Source organism: Anas acuta, chromosome 4 (assembly GCF_963932015.1).
Source record: "Anas acuta chromosome 4, bAnaAcu1.1, whole genome shotgun sequence".
Classification (NCBI taxonomy): Eukaryota; Metazoa; Chordata; class Aves; order Anseriformes; family Anatidae; genus Anas; species Anas acuta.
Genome location: NC_088982.1, coordinates 31,828,347 through 31,848,695, shown reverse-complemented (window position 1 = coordinate 31,848,695; position 20,349 = coordinate 31,828,347). Strand labels below are relative to the sequence as shown.

The 20,349-nt window shown below is 45.3% G+C and overlaps 1 protein-coding gene across 3 annotated transcripts in view; it reads left to right on the top strand.

Moving 5' to 3' along the window:
- The window catches only part of ARHGAP24 (Rho GTPase activating protein 24), a 143,136-nt gene that overhangs the window by 16,431 nt on the left and 106,356 nt on the right, over positions 1–20,349 (top strand). For 2 of the 3 annotated variants that reach the window (XM_068680545.1, XM_068680544.1), the window contains exon 2: positions 11,394–11,481. The exons of the other annotated variant lie outside the window; for it this stretch is intronic. In XM_068680545.1, the coding sequence (XP_068536646.1) occupies positions 11,394–11,481 (88 nt within the window). The remainder of the gene's footprint in view (positions 1–11,393; positions 11,482–20,349) is intronic. 3 annotated transcript variants of the gene reach the window in all.

The following is a 20,349-nucleotide window of genomic DNA, read 5'->3' as shown; positions in this document are numbered from 1 at the left end:
CCCTGAGGCTGCAGCGGGTAATTAAAATACATTAATATGGCTTTAATGATGGGGAAATTAAGATCTTCATTTGAAGGAGGCACTTGATCATGAGGGGATGACCCTGTATTTTAGCAAGGTTCTGTGGAATTAAGCTAGAAACAGGGGTCAGCTCTGAGGGTGTGCTGAGGTGCCCGCTGTGCTGGCAAGCAGACAGAAGCTGGAGTTTGAGCCGTGGCCTGCCCTTGGAGGACTCTTCCAGGCAGTCAAAACTCACAGTTCACTTTTTTACTCATAAAGTACATATTTCCCAAAGTGTAATGAAAGTGTAATAAGTAATATTATACTTCAGAACCTGAAGTGCAAGGACAGCCAGTGAATACAACTTGGTCTTGTTTCTGTTCCTGAATTGCTGTTGAGTACCAAGCCTGCCCTTGCGCACTGTTTCCTGGGGAATTCGCTTGTCTTTGCTTCTGGCTGTCAGCCCCTCCAGCTGGTGTTTGTGTTTTGGTTGGACACACATTCAAGCTGGATGCAGAGGGTCCAAGTAAAGATGGTGGTGATTTGGAGATCAGAGGTGGTATTTTAATGGCAACAGCGTCAAGTGCAGCTCTCAGTAGTGGTGTGTTACTTTGCTCTTTATTTTTTTTTTATTTTTCTTTTTGAATCCCACTTTCGGTACCATATTAAAAACTTCAGCAGCAGAGGCCTTATTTTCGCTACCTGGCTTTGCCAAGAAGCATTGCTATGTAGAATGAACAAGAACTGAATACAGAAAGCACTGAGATGTTGACAAAATCAACAGTTCTTCGCCATGCGGAACACAGGCTGTCTTCTACCGTGCTTTATAATACCAGAAATATTTTTTGGCCCTGTGGTCACTAGCAGCCCCTTTACCTATGCATGTTTTTTGACGGTGTAATTAGAGGCTTGTGGTAGCCAGTGAGGAAGGTGAGGCAGGCAGCCTTCACAGGGACTCTTCCCTCGTTGTAAAGTGAAGATGGCAAGTTGCTAACAGGGGACTTGTTCCCTGTAATCTCGCCTAATCCCTTTTGTGCATTAGGCTAATACCGACGTCAGGTCAGTGGCGAGTAGCCTGAGGGAAGCAGTGCTGGAGTATTCCCAATGCCAAACTCATTCTAAATGGTGAAAATGTTGCCTTGAAGTTCCCCAACTACTAGGGACGGTAAGCAGTTCAGTGATAATTGCTTCTGTCTACAGCCTGACCCTTGCACGCTGCTCCATCTACCGTGATGAGCTTTTTAATGATCTTTCTCTTTTCCCATTTCAAGGGAATTTCAACACTGTAGGAGGTCTGTGTCCATTCAAAGGGCCCGTCCTGGTGACTTTTGTCTCCATTCCTTTTATTTACTTGGATCTGGTACAAGCAACGCCTGGCTCCTCAAGTAACAAAATGAATAGCTCACAGGAGAGCCTTGTTAGTCTTTAAATGAAAATAATTGGGTTCTTTTAGCCTATTAGTGCTTAAGAATAGCCTGCTCTAAGTCCATTACCCCTGGGATAAAGGCTGTATTTGCAGCTGAAGGAGCAGCACGTACAACATGACGAGTTGCTAAGGAAAGCTGCTTTCCGAGTCCTCCGCCAAGCCCAGTGCGGTGGCTCGTGGAGCAGGTGAAAGCTGAATGACCCCAAACCACACTCTTGAAATGCTCTTTGCTCCCCAGCTGGCAGTCGGAAAGCACTCCCGTGACAGACGGGGGCTTTCTGGAGTTGCTCTCCTGCCCTTTCTGGCTCAGACCACCAGCACCACAGGACAGGCTGCCTGCTGGGGCCCAGTCTGTGAGGGCAGTGCTCGGAGCAGGCGCTGTAGGCTTTGCGTTTTTCAGTCTTTGCCTGCCTGGAGCCTGGAGCTACGGCTGGAAAGTGAACCGGTCCTGACGTTGGGGCCTTGGGTGGCAGCAGGCTTTTCCTGGCTTTGAGAAGTGAGTGGTTAATCATTGGTAAAAATCAAAATGCTGAAACATGACTGCTTTGGCTTGCTCTGATACCAACCATCTTCCTTTGCCACGTATCTTTGTTGTAAAGATGTTGCACAGGACAGTGGAGATCTGGACAGACCGAAACTCCTCTGCCACTAGCGTGATGCTAATAATAATGAGCAGCAGAAGCCCAAAAATCCTGGCGGTGTCCCACCCTCTGTGTGGATCTTGTAGCTGTCTCGGTTTAATAATAGAGAGAAGAATCCCACCAGGCTGATAGTGGCTGTCAGTTGTTTGACTGGCACTCGTATTTAAAAGGCCTCTTGGCCAGAGACGTGTTCGGCCTCGTCTGTATGTTAGGAGCAGCTGCGTGTCAGCGTGCACTGAAGCTCAGTCGGGAGGGCTGTGCGTCGAATAGCAAGCAGGAGCGTTTGGAGGCTTTGCTGCCTGCATTGCTTTTCCTGGATGATTAAGCAGTTTGCGTTTGGAAGTAATTTTCTTTATCCTAAATTCTTCTCAGCACCTGCTGCTTGTTAATCTTTGCATAAATGAGAACACGAGCCCTTATCTTACGCTCAGGAGGGGGGTCATCAAATCGTAGCAAAAATGTGTGTTTGAAAATGGGCAGCTACTTGATCCCACGGAGTGGAGTAATACTACATCGGTTGGTCTTCTCACCTTTAAAGAAGAGAAGCAAATAAAACTTAGCCTGAAGCGATCCTGGATAGAAACTCTCCTTCGGAGAAGGAAAGGAGGTGGTCTAGGGATGAGGTTCCTCATTCAGAGCTGTGGAAAGGTTCTCATTTGTCCTTGTGCTGAGTGTGTTTGGGGGCAGATCCTCTTCAGCAGGGCTCCAGCAGCGTGTCGTGGCAGCAGAAGTGACAGGTCCAAGCCTCTCATGAGCACCTCTGCTGGCACAGGCAGACAGTGAGGCTGAACCAAGGGCTTGGCACCTCAGGAACAAGGCTCTCAGTGCCTCTCGCCATGGGAGTAGTTTTTCATAAATCTGCATAGAATAAAAATCTGTATTTTTTTTTCCCCACAAATGCTGAATTGTAGGTGAACCCCATCCAACTCGAAAATCATGCTGGGAGTGTTGGTGTCCCTCGTGGGCTCCTGCATGGTACGGTCAGAAGCATCATCAGGAACTGCCCTGTCTGCTCCCCGCATCCGTCCGGCTGCACTGGGGGAGTAACCCCAATGGTTTCCTGTACTTCCTTGACAGCGCTGTGTTAAAATATAAAAATGATCAGAATCGGAGTAGGAAACTAATGAAGAGAGCAGCAAAGTCATAGCTACGAGATGATGATGATTGTCAAAACCTGTGCTAATGTTTTACAGCTTAATGTGATCGATGTAACAGTTGAAGCAGCAGCCTCGAACAGGATGCTTCTGTGAACAAGATGATTTATCTCAGCAAATGCGTTCACATAAATGTTTTAAAACAAAAGGACAGATAAATCTGTCTGGAGCCCACACATGGTAGAGCTGCCAAACCTGCCACCTGTTAAAGATTTTAATGACCTGTTCTGTATTTAATGGAAAAAGTCAAATTAATGCTGTCATTAGCCTTTGCTGAGACTTCCCTCATCTCAGGAGCTGGGAGGTAGCATTTAGCACATGCCTCTCAGTGGAGCAGCTCTGCCCTTCTCATTAAACAGCAGCAAGCTGGCAAAGAGAGTGCGGTGGGTGCTGTAAGAAGGGCTTCGGGCTCTTCTGTGGCTGCAGGAGAAGGGCTTACTTTTTTTTTTTTTTTTTTTTTTGCTATTTTGTTAAATGTGTGTTGTAAGGGCCTTAGGTTGCCATCTCAGGTTTTGGAGATGCTTATTGTTAAGAACACAGGAAAATGGATTCTAGTGTGAATCCCCACTCTTTTCCATCCAGTATAGGGGACGCTTGGTTCCTTGTTTGTCCTTCACTGCCTGTGATTTCTCAGCCAGGAATGCTTTCCACATCCAACACTCAGCTGCAGTTAAGTTAGGCAGTGGCTAGGCCAAAGCTGTCTGGTGTTGCAGAAGGGATGTAAGGCAGGAAGTTGCTGTAAAAAGTCAAAGCCAGGAGGACAGGAGATGGAATAGTAAGGGAGAAAGCTGTCCACAGAGTTGCGTGGTACTTGGGAAACTTGGCTGGAGCATCCTCAGAGCTTTTAAAGACAAACAGGGATTGTTGAGAAGACGATGACTGGGAGAGAGGTGGACGGTGGGCATAATTCAAGTTCTTGAGGTTTTGACTGACACAAGACAACTGCTCTCTGCTCACATCAGTGCTGATGCAGTGGCATTGCTGTGTTCATTTGGCAAAGTCAGTGTCTGTGTTTCCTTGTGAGCTTGTCCGTGTGCCTGTCTGTGAGGACTGGCTCAGTGCGTGTCCCTCAGCAGCAGGGCTGTTGGTGTTAGCCTGGGGATTCCTTGTGCCTGATGTCAGAAATGGGCTCTTGCCGTTTGTGTGGGGATTGGGCCTGGGCAATAATAGCTGTTAGTCAGCAGTGCAGGGCTTGCAAAACTGAATCCTTAAAGTAAGATATTAAAGCCTCATTAAGTACCTTCTCTGTATATTTCCCCTTCAAGACATTTTGCAGGAGCTTTTTCCCAAGGGCTCAAATGTGAGGTGGGAATTACAGAGCTTTCCCATGGGCCTTCTGGCTGACCACCAGCTGCCATCAGACACAACCAGGTGGCAGTTTTCACAAGCAACCTCTGCATTTGGGATGCCCACTCCCCTTTCCTCACAGCATCCTAATTGCTACCTTGCTCTCCCGTGATGATCCCTTTCTCCAGCTGCAGTCAGAGTGCTCAGACGGCTGATATGAGCTGTTTTTTTGTTCTTGGCCAGTGGAAAGGACCCTTTCCAGCAACAGCTTGAGGCAGGGAACCATCCGGTGGCCAGAGGACTGCTGGTTGTTTGCCAGAAAATCTGCTGTTTGCTTTCTGTTCACCCGCTGTGGGAGCTTTGTCTTGGCCTCTCCGCTGACATAAATTGCGGTTCGTCCTCCCTGTTGGTGAGGGATATTGCAGTCTGTCTCGCAGACTTCCATGGTCATTTATATTTTGGTAACTTATTAAAATAGCAACGTGGAATCTAAGCTATTTCTATGAATACAGCATGGAGCAGAGCAGCTGCTGCAGCGCAATTAATTACGCTGGCCTCCAGTCACCCCAAACCCATTTTTACCCAAGTCAGTCTGGCACTTGGCGAGGCCCCCCGGCAGGTCTGTAGAAAGCTTGCCACACTCCTGGAGGGAAGCAGATTAGCCACGTTTCAGTGCTTTAATACCTAAAGCCACAGTAACCCCCTGTATGGCTAACTGTGTTGGGCTACTGTGGTCCCTGGGTGTGCTGCTTGCCCTGCAGCAGCTCCCGCTTCACTTGATATTGTGCAAGCATGTTCCAATTGATAGGTACTTCTCTAGTGTCTCTTGCGCCCAAGAGCCTAGTGTTTAGAAGACCACCTTATATTTGTCTAAAACATCTGCTTTCCATGGCAATGGATGTTGAAGAACCATGTCAGTATTTCATGGGCTTGTGTTCATCCAGTAATGAAGTTTGCTCTAGTTAATAAATTTACTTTTAATCAGCCAAAATTCTCTGCTCAATATTTAAGCTGCCTATTAAAAATGTTTAAGTATACTTTTCAAAACCAAAATACTTGGAGAAAGGAACAACTAGGTCTCACATCAAAGCTGTAGAAATGTGAGATCTGGCTCAGGTATAAAGATGAGAAACTACCTGAGAAGTCCAGTTTTAAATTAGAAAAGGTGTCCTAGGAGAGAAGAAACAGGCTACTATGCTTTGAATTCAATAAAAATAACAGAAAAAAACCTACACCATACGCAAATTGTACAGCTGGAGAAGCAACCTGTAATCAGCAAAGGGGGTTTTTGGTTGGCGTTAATTGTTCAGGTAGCTCAGAAGACCCCAGGCTCCTGGAGATGGGCTCACAGCTAATGAGCAGGGCTGCTAATGAGTGTCCTCCCTTAGACAAGTGCCTTACACCAGCTGCCCAGAAGCCAAGTGGGATGTGTAAATGTTTCTGTGGTATTTGCAGTGCAGTATTTCTAAGCTGTGCTCATAAGCATTTATTACCTAGACAAAATATAAACAGCACATAGATACTAAAACAACAAGCCATGAAGGCATTAAAAAAACCTGCAAGAGATGTATAACTCTTGCTGTTAAGCCCTACTATTTTTTCACATGAAAGTGCAGTTCATTCTTTAATGAAAAAGTGAACGACGGTGACTTTATAGGATCAGCTCCCCTGGAATTTGCTTGCTAGCTGAAAGCAGACAAGAACATTTGCACAGGAAAGAGGATAATCGGTCAGTGGAAGCGTCTGCCACTTCTCTGACCACGTGCTGAGAAAGTCGTGTCTGCAATTGGCAGGTCCCCAGCAGCAGTGGGAACCTCTGCTACTGACTGGCCTGGGGACGCCGTGCCTGCTAGCAGGGTGCTTGGCAGCATGCAGCTGCCTTGGGAGGGAGCTGCGTGGGGTGAAATCCTACGGGCTTTCACTGCTCACAGTCAGCATGGAAATCCAGAAGACAAACACAATCCAAACAGCCTCGAGTCATCCCTTGTCTCCAGATGAGAACAGTTAGCAGTTAAGGATTGCTGATAAGTATGTGCCTTCATCTGCTTCTGGTGCTGAAGAGCCTGCAGTTCAGCCCTTGACTGTTTTGTGTCCTGTTCACATGGGACTTAGGGAACAGAGGTGGTCACCTGTATGTAAGTGACAGCCAAACGAGGTTTCTACCGAAAGAAGGCAGCAGGCGAACCCGAACAGGTTCAGGCTGAGGCTGCTGTGGTTCAGAGGGGATTGTCCCTGCTCTTTGTTGCCACCCTGGAGGACAGAAGACAGTACTTGTCACTGATAATTAGTTATCTGGTGCCTTTTATGGTGTGCCAGGTCTTGCCAGTCTGCTCTGAAAGGCCTCTGTAATGATGCACCTATTGCTTTTCTGCATTGTTTTCTGAGAAGGTATTGCAGTTAGTGTTTCTATGGATTCTTACACTGTTTTCCCCCTAAATTAGTCCTCCCACAGTGTGAAAGCATAATTGGTATGAGTCCCAGCAAAGCACTTGATTATCATTAGCATTCTGGTAATTTGAAATGTTTTTCTTTCCATCACGGACTCGATCCTGATTCTTTCATTCAGCCATGGGTGTTTAGCCAAGGAAAGAGCATACATTATATTGGCGTTACCTTGGAGGTAAGGCAGCTGCATGCAGTGACTACTGGTTCCCCACCTTTTCAAAACAAGATAAGAACCAAGATGGAGTAAACGGTTCAGTTTTAGGGCCCTTTTTTTTTTTTTTTCTTCCTGCCTCTGAATCCTCTTGAAAAATGTTTAGTTCAATATTTAATGACTGACTTGGTTTTTCACCCGTTCAGTCATACATGCTGCATTATATCTCTGCTGCTGTTTCTGTCAAGGCTGTCACCAGAGAGCTCTGTGTAATACATAAACGCGAGGCTGTACTTGAAACTGTCTGCTGCCAAATACCATCCTTTCAGGCAACGAATACATTGTTGAGGCCCAGATATTCTCCGGACTACGAGTCAGTAAATTTTTGTTGCAAAAGGTCTGTAAGACGTGTTCCCCAGCATTCTGATGCAATAAAAAGCATTGTGCTGTATTGGCTTTTTTCTTCGGTGGTCAATATATATATATATAAGAGAGAATTGTTATATCTAATAAGCTAAATTTCTGCTTGGAAGGAGGATATTCTAGAGGTAAGGTTGTTCCATAATTGCCTCTGTCCTCTACAGTAATTCCTTAATGCTCAGTCATATTGTTGCCTATTGAGCAAAACCTAATGAAACTTAATTTTATCAAAACTTTCACACATGGATCTAATTAGGTGCTCCCATGGGCGTTGCTCATGAATTTTCTCACCCCAGTGCCTCACACCCTTCTGTGATGAGCTTGGGAGAGAAGAGGAGAAGGAGGAGCAGAGTTCATTGCAGAAGCTGCTGATGTTTAGGTGAATATGCTCATTCCCTAGGGAGAAGCCAGGAGAGTAGGGGTAACACAGGGGTGTTAAAGCTTCACAAGGTGCCACAGAAAATCATCCTTGGATGGAAAAGCTGCTTCATGGGGATTCAAGATCTGTCGGAGTCCCTTAGAATAGCAGGCAGAATGGAGGGGTGGGAGGGCAGCGTGTTAAGGGTTCCTTTCACCAGGAAGGTAGTGGTTAGTGCTGAGAAATAGATGTAGGAAGAGAAAAAGCTTGTAATAATTTCAGATGGAGTCAGGAGATGGTCATTCTTCTTGCTTTCCCTTACTGGAGAGAAAAAATCCAGAGGCATACAGTGTGTGAGCCTCTGCTTTTAGGGAAGCAGAGTCTTCTGTGGTGCTACAGCTTAATTTGGTGTCACCTTGCTTTCTCTTGGGGAACAAAAAGGAGTTTAGTTGTTTATTAGTGGCTGCTCAAGCCAAGATTGTTTTGTTCTATGGGCAAGAACTGTATGGTGGGCAGAGAGGCGCTGAACCATAGAGCAGTGTATTTAAAGCAGCAGAGAAATGTACGGGATCCTTACAGATACCCTCATCGTGTTGTAGGGAAATGGACAGCTCTCTCTGTTAGGTCAGGATACATATTTTGGTGCTTGTTATGTGTGGTATTAACTTCTGTGGAAGTGAATTTAGTTCTTGATTAGAAAATTAAGCAAAAACTTAGACTTTAACCTTTTCTTAAGTAACGGAAAGGTCCCCTTTGTAGTTCTCTGTAGGGAATTTCTGGGAACTGAACAGCAACTCTCATTCTTCCACGGAAACAAACTAGAGTAATGTGTTAACGTAGTGGGAGGAGAAAATGTCAAATGCAATGGAATTTATGCCAGAAAAACTAATACTATCTATTGACCCCATTTTATTCAACCAACTCTATTTCTTCTGCAGTTTGTCTGCGTTCCTGGTGTGTTACATCCCCCTCTAGCACAGCAGCATTTCTTTGTCTCTCGCGTTGCATGCTGCACAAGTACGGCCAGCTACAAAACTGCAAGCTGGTGGCTGCATTACCTGCAGTCCATTGAGCCAGAGGTCCATTTACTTAGCTGGCATTAAGACCCTCATACTTCAGTGCAGAACGTCTGGCTCCTTCATTCTTATGGTAATTAGGTCTGTTGTGACTGCTGTTGTTCCTGTTGTCATACTGTTTGTTGTTCTGTGCGCCAGGAAACCAGGCATGCTGTGCATTGTGCAGTGCAAGTTCTGTATGGCTCATATCGAGCAAAACCTCTTTCCATTACGCAGTGTTTGGCGAAGGGACTGAAAACCCTGTACAGAGCTACTTCCCCTGTGCAGTGGAGAAATGCTCCGAAACTGCCCCAGTGCCTTGCTGGGGCGAGCAGCGAGCGAGCTTGTGGTCGAAACCTTTTGGGCTCGGTGGTGGTGACTGCCCGCCTGTCGCTCAGTGCTCACACCAAATGAGCTGATCTGTGAGGGCTGCAGGTTTTTTCCTGGCAGGGAAAAAACATTGGAAACTTCTGCTGCCAAAGCAACACAGGCACTTCTGCAATGTGGTTAACCAAGCTGCAGCGGCAAACAGAGGAAGAAGCCTTGTGAAGATCCTCCGAGTCCGCTACAACGGCATGAAGATAGCAGAAAACTCCTGGGAAGCTTCCCACAAAACAAAACACACAGAAGGAAACACAGCACTTGGTTGCAACAGGAAAGAGGATGTAGTAATCTGTGATAAATCTTGTTGACAGAAGTTGGAAGGGTAAGGAGAACACCTGATAGGAGCGACTGCTGATAATGTGGACTTGAAGTAGCTTTCTGTAAGGGCTGGCAGGGCAAGCTGTCAGGGAGCAGGCAGACTGGTTGAGCCTTGTAGAAGTGGGTTAGCATAAATGCCAGAAACACATCTGGGCAAGAAAGCAGTTCATTTCCTCATGTATCAACATGCTTTTTGAGTAAAATCCCTCCAGATGTATAGAAGATCAGGTATCTGTAGTCAGCAACTTGGAGGGCATGGGAACTCCTTGTCCCATCAGCTTCCCCGGGACCACTGGAGTCCCTCTTGGACATGGGTGATGAGTGTGGGGTAAAATCTCCCAGGTGAGGCTGTAGTACTGCAATCCGAAGCCAAAGTGGGCTTAAGTCATTCCTGCTGCACTGCAGTATTTTGGCAAGCACATCCTTAAGTGGGCCTTCAGTCAGAGGCTGAGTATATGCAGATCTTAAACTTTCTTGAAAATTCTTTTATTCTATGTGCAACGTAAAACCAAGCTTTAACTAGTTGAAGCTTCGTAGCTTTGACAGCCCACGGTCTTCCACATATGTGTTTAGAAAAGCATATGTATGTATTTTACATGCTTCGATGTTTCCAATAGTAGTTTTAAAAATACTAAAATATATTACCAATTGAGAGCATGTTTTCTTTTTAAATAACAGCAATGTTGTGAATGGTGTTGCTGAGATCACTTCAAATAAATGTAGCTGCCATGTGGGATTTAGGCTTTGCGTTTTAGTAGGGGAAGTAAGTTTCATCTGTAGAACAAAAGAACTGAAGTTACAAATATTATGACTGTTTTGTTCTTAGGTTCTTAAAAGTCTGTCGCTATGACAGCTCACTGTGAAGTAAATATTGAAAGGATTGTACATCAAAGAATCAGAAAGCATCACATTGTAATGAGACTGCGTGCGTACAGCTAATGAATTCACAGCCAATTTAAGTGCAGTTCTCATTTACTGTCTCATAAATTGATTCTAGGTTACAGTGCTGTAGGCTAGGTCTCCTTAATTTTGTGTTTTTTTGTTTAATTGAATAACATGGTGTGTAATTACCGTAAGTATGCTTATGTATTCATCAACACAAGCTCCTGAGCCACCAAAATTTGCTCCAGAGCGAAGACTCTGTTGTGCTCATCCCATGATGCACGCAGAGCTTTTCTCGATTAAAAACAGTTCAAGCTGGAAATTACAATGGGCAGCAAAATTATGCCAGTCATAATGGTTTATGGCATGTGACATAAAGTACATGTCGTTAACAATGCTTTTTAAAGTTACACATTCTTTGGGTTAATTTTTGTATTTGGTTTTGCCTTCTTTGTTGTGAGAAGGCTGTCTCGTGGTCCCTGTCCTCTTTGCACCAGTCGGCAGTCCTGCTCTTAGTGCAGGTCATAGCAGCGAATGCATCAAGCCAACCCCTTGTGTCTCAGATAAGTGTCCCCTGCAGCACATTGAGGCGTGAGTGGTACAAAAATCTGCGTGGTATTAAAAGCCTAACGGAAGGGTGGAGGAAAAAAAAAAATAGGTTAAAGCCGTTACTGAACGCCTTTGTTAATTAAGGTGTTCTATGATGTTGGCTTTTTGGATAATCCCTCCTCAGTCTTGCTTTGGAAATCAGCTGGCCAGGAGCAATGACACGCATTCATGTATGCTGCTGCCAAAAAGAGAAAAAAGGAAGCATTTGTCTATCCAAAGTCGGGTAGCAGTTTTGATCCCCTATTTGATGTTTTTTTCCTTAGGGTACCATCTTTCTGCCTGGCAACAGAGTAATTGAGCACCCCTGCAATGAAGAAAGTCCAGGGAAGTTCCTTTTTGAAGTTGTTCCAGGTAGGATATTCTGCTCCTTGTACAAACTGTTTACACTTGTATTCTCGGTGACGAATGGCCACATCTGTTTGGCCAGAACAGAAGCTGAAGGTGATTAATGATTCAATTTAAGGAAAAAAAAATTGGTTAATTTGTTAATACTCTGATTCATGTGTGTTTTTTTCACTTACCTCTGGGCAGCATAGGAAAACAACGTGGTTTTTATTTGTCAGTGTAAAGTATGATTGCTTTGGAGCCAGGTGTTGTGGCATACAGGTGGTACAAGTGTATTGTGCAATTATTTCAGATGGTACTGGGTGTCACAAAATTGAGCTTCTACTGGCAATAAAGGGATCAGTTGCTTGGCAGCAACAGCTTCTCAGTGTAGCCTGTGGTCTGAGGGCACCGGTAGCAGCACCTAGCATTGCTACCCTGTCCCTGGGGGTGGATAACAACACTGAGCATTGCTGCTTTGAAACCTAAACTTGTTTTTAGCGTGGCTTTTCTTGCTTATGTTTTTCTGGGAGTGGGTTTGTCTAAAGAACATTGCCCTGCCAACTGAGTGGTACTCCTGCCTGCCTGTATTACTGGAGTGATTTGATAAGTGTCTCCACATCTGGTTAGCCCACTGTGTTTATTCAATATATTCTCTTAATCCCCATGTTACCTTCCAGTGTACTTTCCCATTATGGCTGTTTAAAAGGATGGATTGTGGATAATGTTTATTGAAATCGATCTCTATGCTCTTGCTCTTAAACCAACTGGATGTGAACTTAAAAACTTGTCATGACGAATATGTAGAGATTCTGATATATTGTGAAGTGCAAGGAATAGGAAATACACTTCCAAGTTAAGGAGGCCACTCACTCATCAGGTAAGGAGGAGCAGAGCAAAGTGGAATTCGCAGCCGCAGCTCAACACAGAGTGCCTTTTGTTTTGTACATGGTAAGGAATCCAACTATGACAGCTACGTGCTGTAAAGGGTAAGTATGTGAAGAAAGCGAGTGTGGTATCTGTTTTTGAGGTTTCCTTAATGCTCACCCCAGCTTGAATTGATCACATTTTTAATTTTTTTTTCTCTGTGTTCTATATCTTACTTGTTCAAAGTACCGAGGTAAACCTGTTAACTTCACAAGCCTGGGGTCGACTCTAATCTTGGTTCCACTGAGAAGTGTTGAGAGGCACCGAGCTTGGTGCTCTTGCACCCACTCCTCCTGAAGGACTTTGCCAGGGGAGAAGCAGCCTCTGTTTCTGCTGCAGCTGGAAGGCACTGCTAAAGAAATGCCAGCTGTGCATCTGGCTGATAACAGGGTGGTAGGAAACAGTATGGGGTTATGGCTACAGCAGCCACATACTTTGAAGGCAGGCCCTTCTGTGCATCTTGAAGCACCTTCTGATGTGCTTGCTGGTTGTGTGTGAAGCTGCCCCAAGCAGCACCGATTCCCCTGGCATGTGCAGAGCACATTTGGAGGCCGGGCCTTGCCACCGAGTTGGAATGCCTGTTTGTTGCCTACATTGCAGAAAGCTTCTGGAAAACACTGTGTTTTTCCCTGTTCTTGAGGTGCTGGGACACTGTTAAGCTTCAGGCATCATCTGCGTTGCTTCCTTTCCCATAATTGACTGCTCTTCCCTGGTTTTTGGAGTGCCAGCAGCTCTCAGGACATTTCCTGCCAGCCTGAACTGTTAAGTGCCCAATGTGGTGAAGATCAGATAGGATTCCTACCTATCTGGGTTTGTTAGCTTGCTTTTCATTCTGAGTATGAGGTTTTGAAAGTGTTTAAGGTAGGAGCGCTATATTTATTGCTTGCCCTCTGGTAATGACTCTGCGGCTGTAGTGACACTGGAGCAGTTGTCCTGGGGAGATACTGTGCCATGGGGTCACGACAAAAATTTTACATCTTCAGCAGCTCCAAATAAAACTGAGACACAGACTGATCAGGAAATGCCCATGGAAGCATTGTCAGCTGTATGTTAAGCAGAGACAAAGTGAGTTTCCTCCTGCTGTTGTGTCACCCTTACTGCTACAGGCAAGCGTTGTAAGTAAATGCTTTGTAAGGGAGCTGCTTGTCACCAGGGCACTCATGGGGATGCTGGTTGTAGAGGTAGATTGCAATGATGAGATGTGGTTTCATGGATATAACTGAGAAAAATATATTGTAGCCAACATTCTCTTTAGCATTTCTTAACTTCTGTGTGAGAACACAGCGACGTAGCAACGAGATCTACTTGCAGGCAGGGATTTTTCTTTTGTCAGCCTAGCTGAACCTCGTGTTAAATGCATGGCACTAAGGCTCCCTCTCTTCTTGGAATGACGCTTTATAATCCCAAAGGCAGCAGTGACAAGTCCTCTTTTTGTCTATCACATCAGTGGGTGGCCAGAAAACTTGTGTGTGTGTTTGTTTATTGGAAATACATGCAAATCATTTTGGGAATGCATGTGGGAGTTGATTTGTGCTATGAAACTAATTCTCTTTGTACGGCCGTCTGTGAAGATGAATGAAAGAGACGTATGTGTGGAGACAAATGCCTTCTAGTTTTGTTGCTTCTGTAATTAAAATACAGATGCTTGAATTTGCATTTTCAAAACATTCTGTTCATTCCTTAAGCCGTGACATTATTTAACACTTGATTTTTATTTTTTTTTTCCCCCTGAACTGATGAAGATACTCTACAGCAATGGAACCATCTCCTGTACAGCGTGGGGCCAGGCTGCTCCGCTGTGCTGGCGTTTTCTGCACCGGAGTCAGTGTGACCGCCAGGTGATTAATGACTGGGGTTATTAACAGCCTCCCTCACGCTCAGGGGCGTGTTTCATTTCGGTTGTGGTGGTGGCTGCTGAGCAGGGATTAAATAGTGACTGGGTGGGATGGAAATGAGAAGTCCCTGTTGTCTTCAGAAAGGGGCTTTGTGGAACCCAAAGTATCGCAGTCCAGCACCAGTGTCTATGAATTCCTTGCTGCTTGGGTAGAGCTGAGCTACCAAGTCACTTGATGGGGAACAAATGAGAAAATGGGTCATCTGCATTAAAGCAACTTCAGTGAAAAATCCTTCTGGTTCATATGCTGTCATAGTAATGTTTCTGAAGATGCAACAACTTGCATGCCCCTCACGTTTTCCTTTGACTGAAAATCATTTTTGTGCTTAGCTCTTAAGGGTTACTCAGGCTGTTCTGCAGGAGCTGTAATGTGGCAGGGAAATCGCTTGGCTCTGCTGCTGCTTCTTTCTGGACCCGGGGTTCTGCTGATCTCGTGTCTGCACAGCTCCAGGGCTGTCTCCCTACCCCCAGAACATGGGGGTAGGCCTTTCTTGAGCCGTGGATGGTGGGGACTGCAGAGAGCAGGAATTACCTCAGTGCTGTCCGCTCCGCATGCTCACAGGTTGGTTTGTCAGGCCCAAAAGCTGTGGCCAGGAAAAGAGGCTGGGAAGTGCTGCTGGAGAATTGCACTGCTCCTGTTCCTGTGCATGGGTTCTGGATGAACATCTTTTCAGGAGGCAGCTACTCTGTGATGATGGGCAGCGAAAGCATCACTTCTGTGGTGCAAAGTGAAATCAGGCCAGATGGATTTGCCCCAGTGACACAGCTTCAGCTGCTTCAAGAGGAAAGAAACACTGGATATAAATCTAAATAGGACATGCTTAAAATATTTAAGCTACTTCCTGAATGCTTTATCTGGACAGAGTGTTAAACAAAAGCAGTTTCTTCAGACTGCCACACACCAGCCTGTCTCAGGACTCACTGTGGCACTCCAGCAGTGTGTGTCTCTGATGCTGATCAAACATTAGGCTGCTGTTACATCTCAGCTTCCCTCATAAGAATCATTTTCAAGTAATTTAGGGGTAGGTTTTGCAGATTGGTGCTAGGAAAGTGCTCCTAGATGGTGTCATGGAGAGTGCTCTACTGAGCAGTTTTATATTATTTTGGAGGACTTGAGTTGCTGCTGCTCCCAGCCTGCCAGAGCTGCTTGCTGCTCTCTTCTGGCTTGAGATTCCTGCGCTCAGCTTTCCCAGAACAGTGAGCAGCACTTCATCAGTTTTCTAGGCTGGCCGAATGGACTTGTGAAGTCTTGGAATACAGAGCACTTCCCCAAAGCCCATGGCTTTATTAGAGAGTCTCTACAAGGAAGTGAAATATTAATCCCCAGAACTTTGAAATCATTAAAATGATTTTTTTATTAGTCAGAAAAAAAGAGGTATCCACAGGCCTTTTTCTTTCTTTCTGTCATCTTCTTTTTTAATTGCATACCATCTGGCAAATGGAGTTTCCCGCAGACTGACTGTTCTGGTAGGGAGCATGAAGTGGGTTTGAGTTTTGTGGTTTTTTTTTAGGGTCCTTTACATAAAAGGATGGGATATAAATTATTTTGCTTCTACTGCTGCAGCAGGCTTTCCTTCCTCAAAACTAATGATATTTGTTCCCAGTTCCAAAGGACAGGGCTATTCCACTCTTGTGGCAGAGCCATTTTATTTTTAATTCAGCTGAGATGCCGTAGGTCTGTGCACTGATGGCAGGGATCTGGAGGGAGCTGGTTTCTGTCTGTACATGTCACTCTGATTCCACTGCTGCCAAACAGGCCCTTGAGCCTCTGCCAGCATGTCGCGAGGTTTCGGAAGATAAACGACTGCCAATGCGTTGTAAGTTATTAAAAACCCTCCAGTTCCCTGTTGATACACAGTGCTTGGCACAGAAACCCTCTGAGAATTTCACCGTGGGTTCTTGAACATCTGAAACGGGAAGGCTGCAGAATGAGGGAATTTGTGCCACCTGGAGATGGGTAGAGGTTTCCATCAGGGGCCCATTGGGGTCTGGAGTATCTGGATTTCCCAAGTTCACTTGTGTACCTTCAGCAGGAAAAAAAAAAGTCAAAACAGGATTTAAATACGAATGCTTTTTTTTTGGTGATACAAGTGATTTTTTTTCCTCCCATATATCTTAACAGCTTGGATACTGATTATTAATTAACTGGATTGTCTTAATTGGTTGAGCTACAATGCATGGTCTCTCAGTGTTTTGGAAGCACCATACAGTTCACTTCTGTAATGTGTGCAAGAACAATGCTGATCTTCAGATGCTAAGTGCTGCTTCCAAACCTACTGCTGCTGTTTTTAAGACACTTGCTTTGACTTGCTGTATCCCATAAATGCGTTCTGCAGACTCTGCTTCAGTGCCATTCTCTTCTGCTATCAGTGCTTTGTGGTCCTAGAGGTCATGGCACAGCAGGATTTCTGCAGGACTTCCAAGGGTTGTCTTGACGCAGAGGCGCTGGACAGGCCAGATGGTTAGGTGACACGTTGCAACATGACTGACAAAATTCAATCTCAAATCTAAGGGATGGAAACACTTTAGAAAGTTTTGAACCCCCATGATTGGAAGAAGAGCTGTTTGCTTTCCATAAGGACTTAAACTTGAGAGAAATAAGAGGTGTGAGCTCCCTGCATAATGTTCTCTCTCAGGAGTAAATGCTGTGTCCGAGGTGAGGATATGTCCCTGCATACTGCAAGTAGCTTTTCTGGAGGCTTAGCAGAGCGTTAGGAATGCAGCGCACTGAGCAAATTCCCTCCTTTGGGCCTCAGGAGAAAAGTGTTGGTGTACAGAGCAGTTTCCCACCCCGTTGAGAAGGGGGAAAAATGAAAAAAGCCTTTCCATAGCACGCACACCCACTAGCACTGAGATGCTCTCATGCAGATGCTGTGCTCCATTCACCCTAAGCATGGCTAACCAACAATTGATTCCCTTCTCTGTAGCACATAAAACCCAAAGGCTGTGTATAAAACCAGTCGGCTTTGGCTTGCTCCCTGTACTGAATTCCTGTCTCCTCCTGGTATGACCCTGGTGGATTTAATTGGCGCTGCCACGAAGATGAATGCCTCCCCCTGCATGCTCTGACAGCCAGCAGTGCCTCTTCATTAGTTGTCAGCAGCACAGGACCTCAAGGGCATTGCTGATACTGCCGGCTGAACTAATTGTGCCTCTGATATCTTCTGGAGGGAGCAGCCAGGCTGTTTAATCAAACGGGCACCAGCCTCACTGCCCAGAGGAATCTCTATAGCAGCGTGCTGCGCTAGCGCAGCCATGAGCACCGTTTTCTTCCCTGTGGAGGTCTCCTGAATGAGGTGCTGGCCTTATTAGTGCAGTGCTTTCTCAGAAGCCCAGAAATGTGCTTTGTAGGGAGCCACCTTGCTGTGTGCCGACGGGGTGGCAGGCTCTGTCTTGCTCTCGGCCTGCAAAGGAAGCTGTACCAAACCCAACCTGCTTTTTTAAGCGACCCTTGGAAATGCGTGGAGTCAGTGAGCCAGAGACAGGGAGCTGGCGAAAGGCTGATGATGTTGGCGCCGGGGGTATGTGCTCTTTTCTGTCCTAAGCAGCAGTCATTGCAATGCTCAGATACCTGAGTTTTCTGAGAAATAAAACTCAAACCCTCCCAATTCCTGCAGCTCTGTGACATGAGGTGCAGGTCGTGCCATCAAGCTTCTGCACTGCCATCGTAAAACCTGCTAATTTCAAGCTCAGTTCCCTACAGGTCAATGCATAAAATAAACTTTTTTAGCTATGTTTTTTTTTTTTTTTTTTTTCCTGCATTTGTTGTCATGACTACTGAGGAACACTGGGGGAAGGCACTGAGCTGAAAATACCTGATTTTTGTCCCAGGTTCAGCAGTGACTGGCTTAGTGACATTGTACCAAGTCCCTACTCCGTTGTACCCTTGTGTCTACATGGCTTTGAAGTGATACCTGCATACCTGCAAGAAGTAATATCCTTGCACATTAATGTTGTTCTGGAAATGCAAGCCTGAACTAATGGCAAAGGTAAAGTTTTTGTGTCGTTTATGCTGGTTAAGAGGAGACAAAAGGCAAGGACTGTGACACATATTTGCTCCATCATGTGAGTAGTTTCACTCTCTCTCTTTCATATGGAAGATCCTTGCATGATATCACATCTGTTTGAAGAATAAGATTGGGATTACTCAGTCTAGGACTACTGAAGAATTACAAAATAAAATGCCCTGGCTATCCCACAAGGGGAGGTGTTCCCCCTTTTTGCAGTTGGAAGATGTAATCCCTTTTTCTGGTAAAACTCCAGCACTCATATTTAACCTAGGAGAGCCTGAAATATATGATTTAATTACCAATCTCAACTGAAATATAGAAAAAATAATCCATAGATTTTGTGGTCAGCCTTAAAAATAAGCTGGTAGAAATCAGGGTGGTTTAGTTCACCTGCATTTAAAGCCATAGGAACTAAATCTAGATGCAAGAGATATTTCTGACCCTTGTCTAAGTGTCTTCTCTGAAGCGTGCAGTATGTACAGAACAGGCATGTTACCTGCACTCATATGGCTTGGCTGTGTGACTGAAGCCTCTGAAACATGAGCCATCAGAAATCTGAGTAAATGATGCCTGCTATCATAAACCCTTTATTTCATCTTTGTGAATGAGTGCAGAGTAGAGGCTGAAAGTGTGTGTATTTACAACAGTTGCAGTACTACTGCCTGCTTTCTGAATGCTAGTGCCTTGCCAAGGTCCTTTTCTGAGAGCAGGTGGTGGATGAAGTGCTTGTGGAAACTCCCGAACACATGCAGCTTTCATTGACCTTCCTGCAAAGCAATGCCACTTTATTTTCAATCATCTGTTCTCAATGGCATTAATTTCAGGTGGCAGAGTACTGCATGGCTGCTCTGCACGTGTGCAGATTGTTTGCATCGCTATGCCTTGAGTGAAACGTGGGATATGAAATTGAGGTTACAAAATTGATGTTCAGTTGCTGCTTCTACTTCAGAAGCAGACTGCTTATACTTGGCCCTGCTCAACACCTGATGCACGTGACCTGATGTGCTTGTTTCACAGGTGAGGTTAGCTGTGCTGATCATTTTGACATGCTTCTTTCTCTGTGTGACCCACTGGTGTCACTCTGGATGTTGTCTGCTACTTACAAGAGTCTGGGACACCTTCAAAAGCCGTGTAGCGTAGAACAAACTTACCAGTCAGGTTTGTGGTATGTGTCTTCCACCATCAGTATACCTGGGTATGGGATTTGCTCGTAGGGGGGAAGGGGTAGCTCATATCACAGAAGTTGTGCTCGAGGACGCTGCTTATTCCTACTCCATTTTAAAAGGTGCAGCGGGGATGAATTTCAGCACCTCAGTGCTGTAGCTGGCACTTGAGCTTGACCAGAAATGGCTCTTGGTAGCACTTTGTGGGGCTGAAGGTAAAGTAGGCCCCAGCTCTGTGGTTTGAATGTGTTGTGAAGGTACAGCAGAGATTCAGAAATCTCTGTGTTGTGGTCATTAACTACGTGCCATGGATACACCTTTGTGCTTCTGGGCTTTCCAGGTGTGTCAAGGCAAACCTTATGTCTCAAAAGAAACTCCATTACTTTTGTCTCCGTAACTATTTTTTTTTTTTTTATGGTTCATTCATGTCCCTCTAGTGGTGGCAGCAAAAAGTCCAGTGAAGCGATAGACACATCTCTGTGTTGAACACCCTGTGCAGGGCTTCCACCTTTACCTTGTTTCACATCAGCAGTATGCAGAAGATACAGCTTGAGACTTATGTTTCTAAAAAATGGTGTGAAGTGGAAAGGAAAGGTGGTGCTAGGAAAAATCAGAGGCAGGAGAGGCAAAATTGTAGGGTCTGTATCCTCCAAATGGTAATGCCTAGCACCTAGCTTATCTGAGCAGAAATGGGCTTGTTTTCCTGAAGTTTCCTGATCTTAAAGCAAGTTTGCTTCTTCTTTTCTCATGTGCTTGGATGTTGCTGCCTGATCTCATCCTCTGTCCTGCGGCTGTAAGAGCCTCGGAGGTCTCCTGGTTTTCATCCAGTCCTTCTGCAGGCTGTTTTTGTCTTCCCTCTGTCCCACTGCTGGTGCTTGGGGAACCCCAATTGCTATTTAAA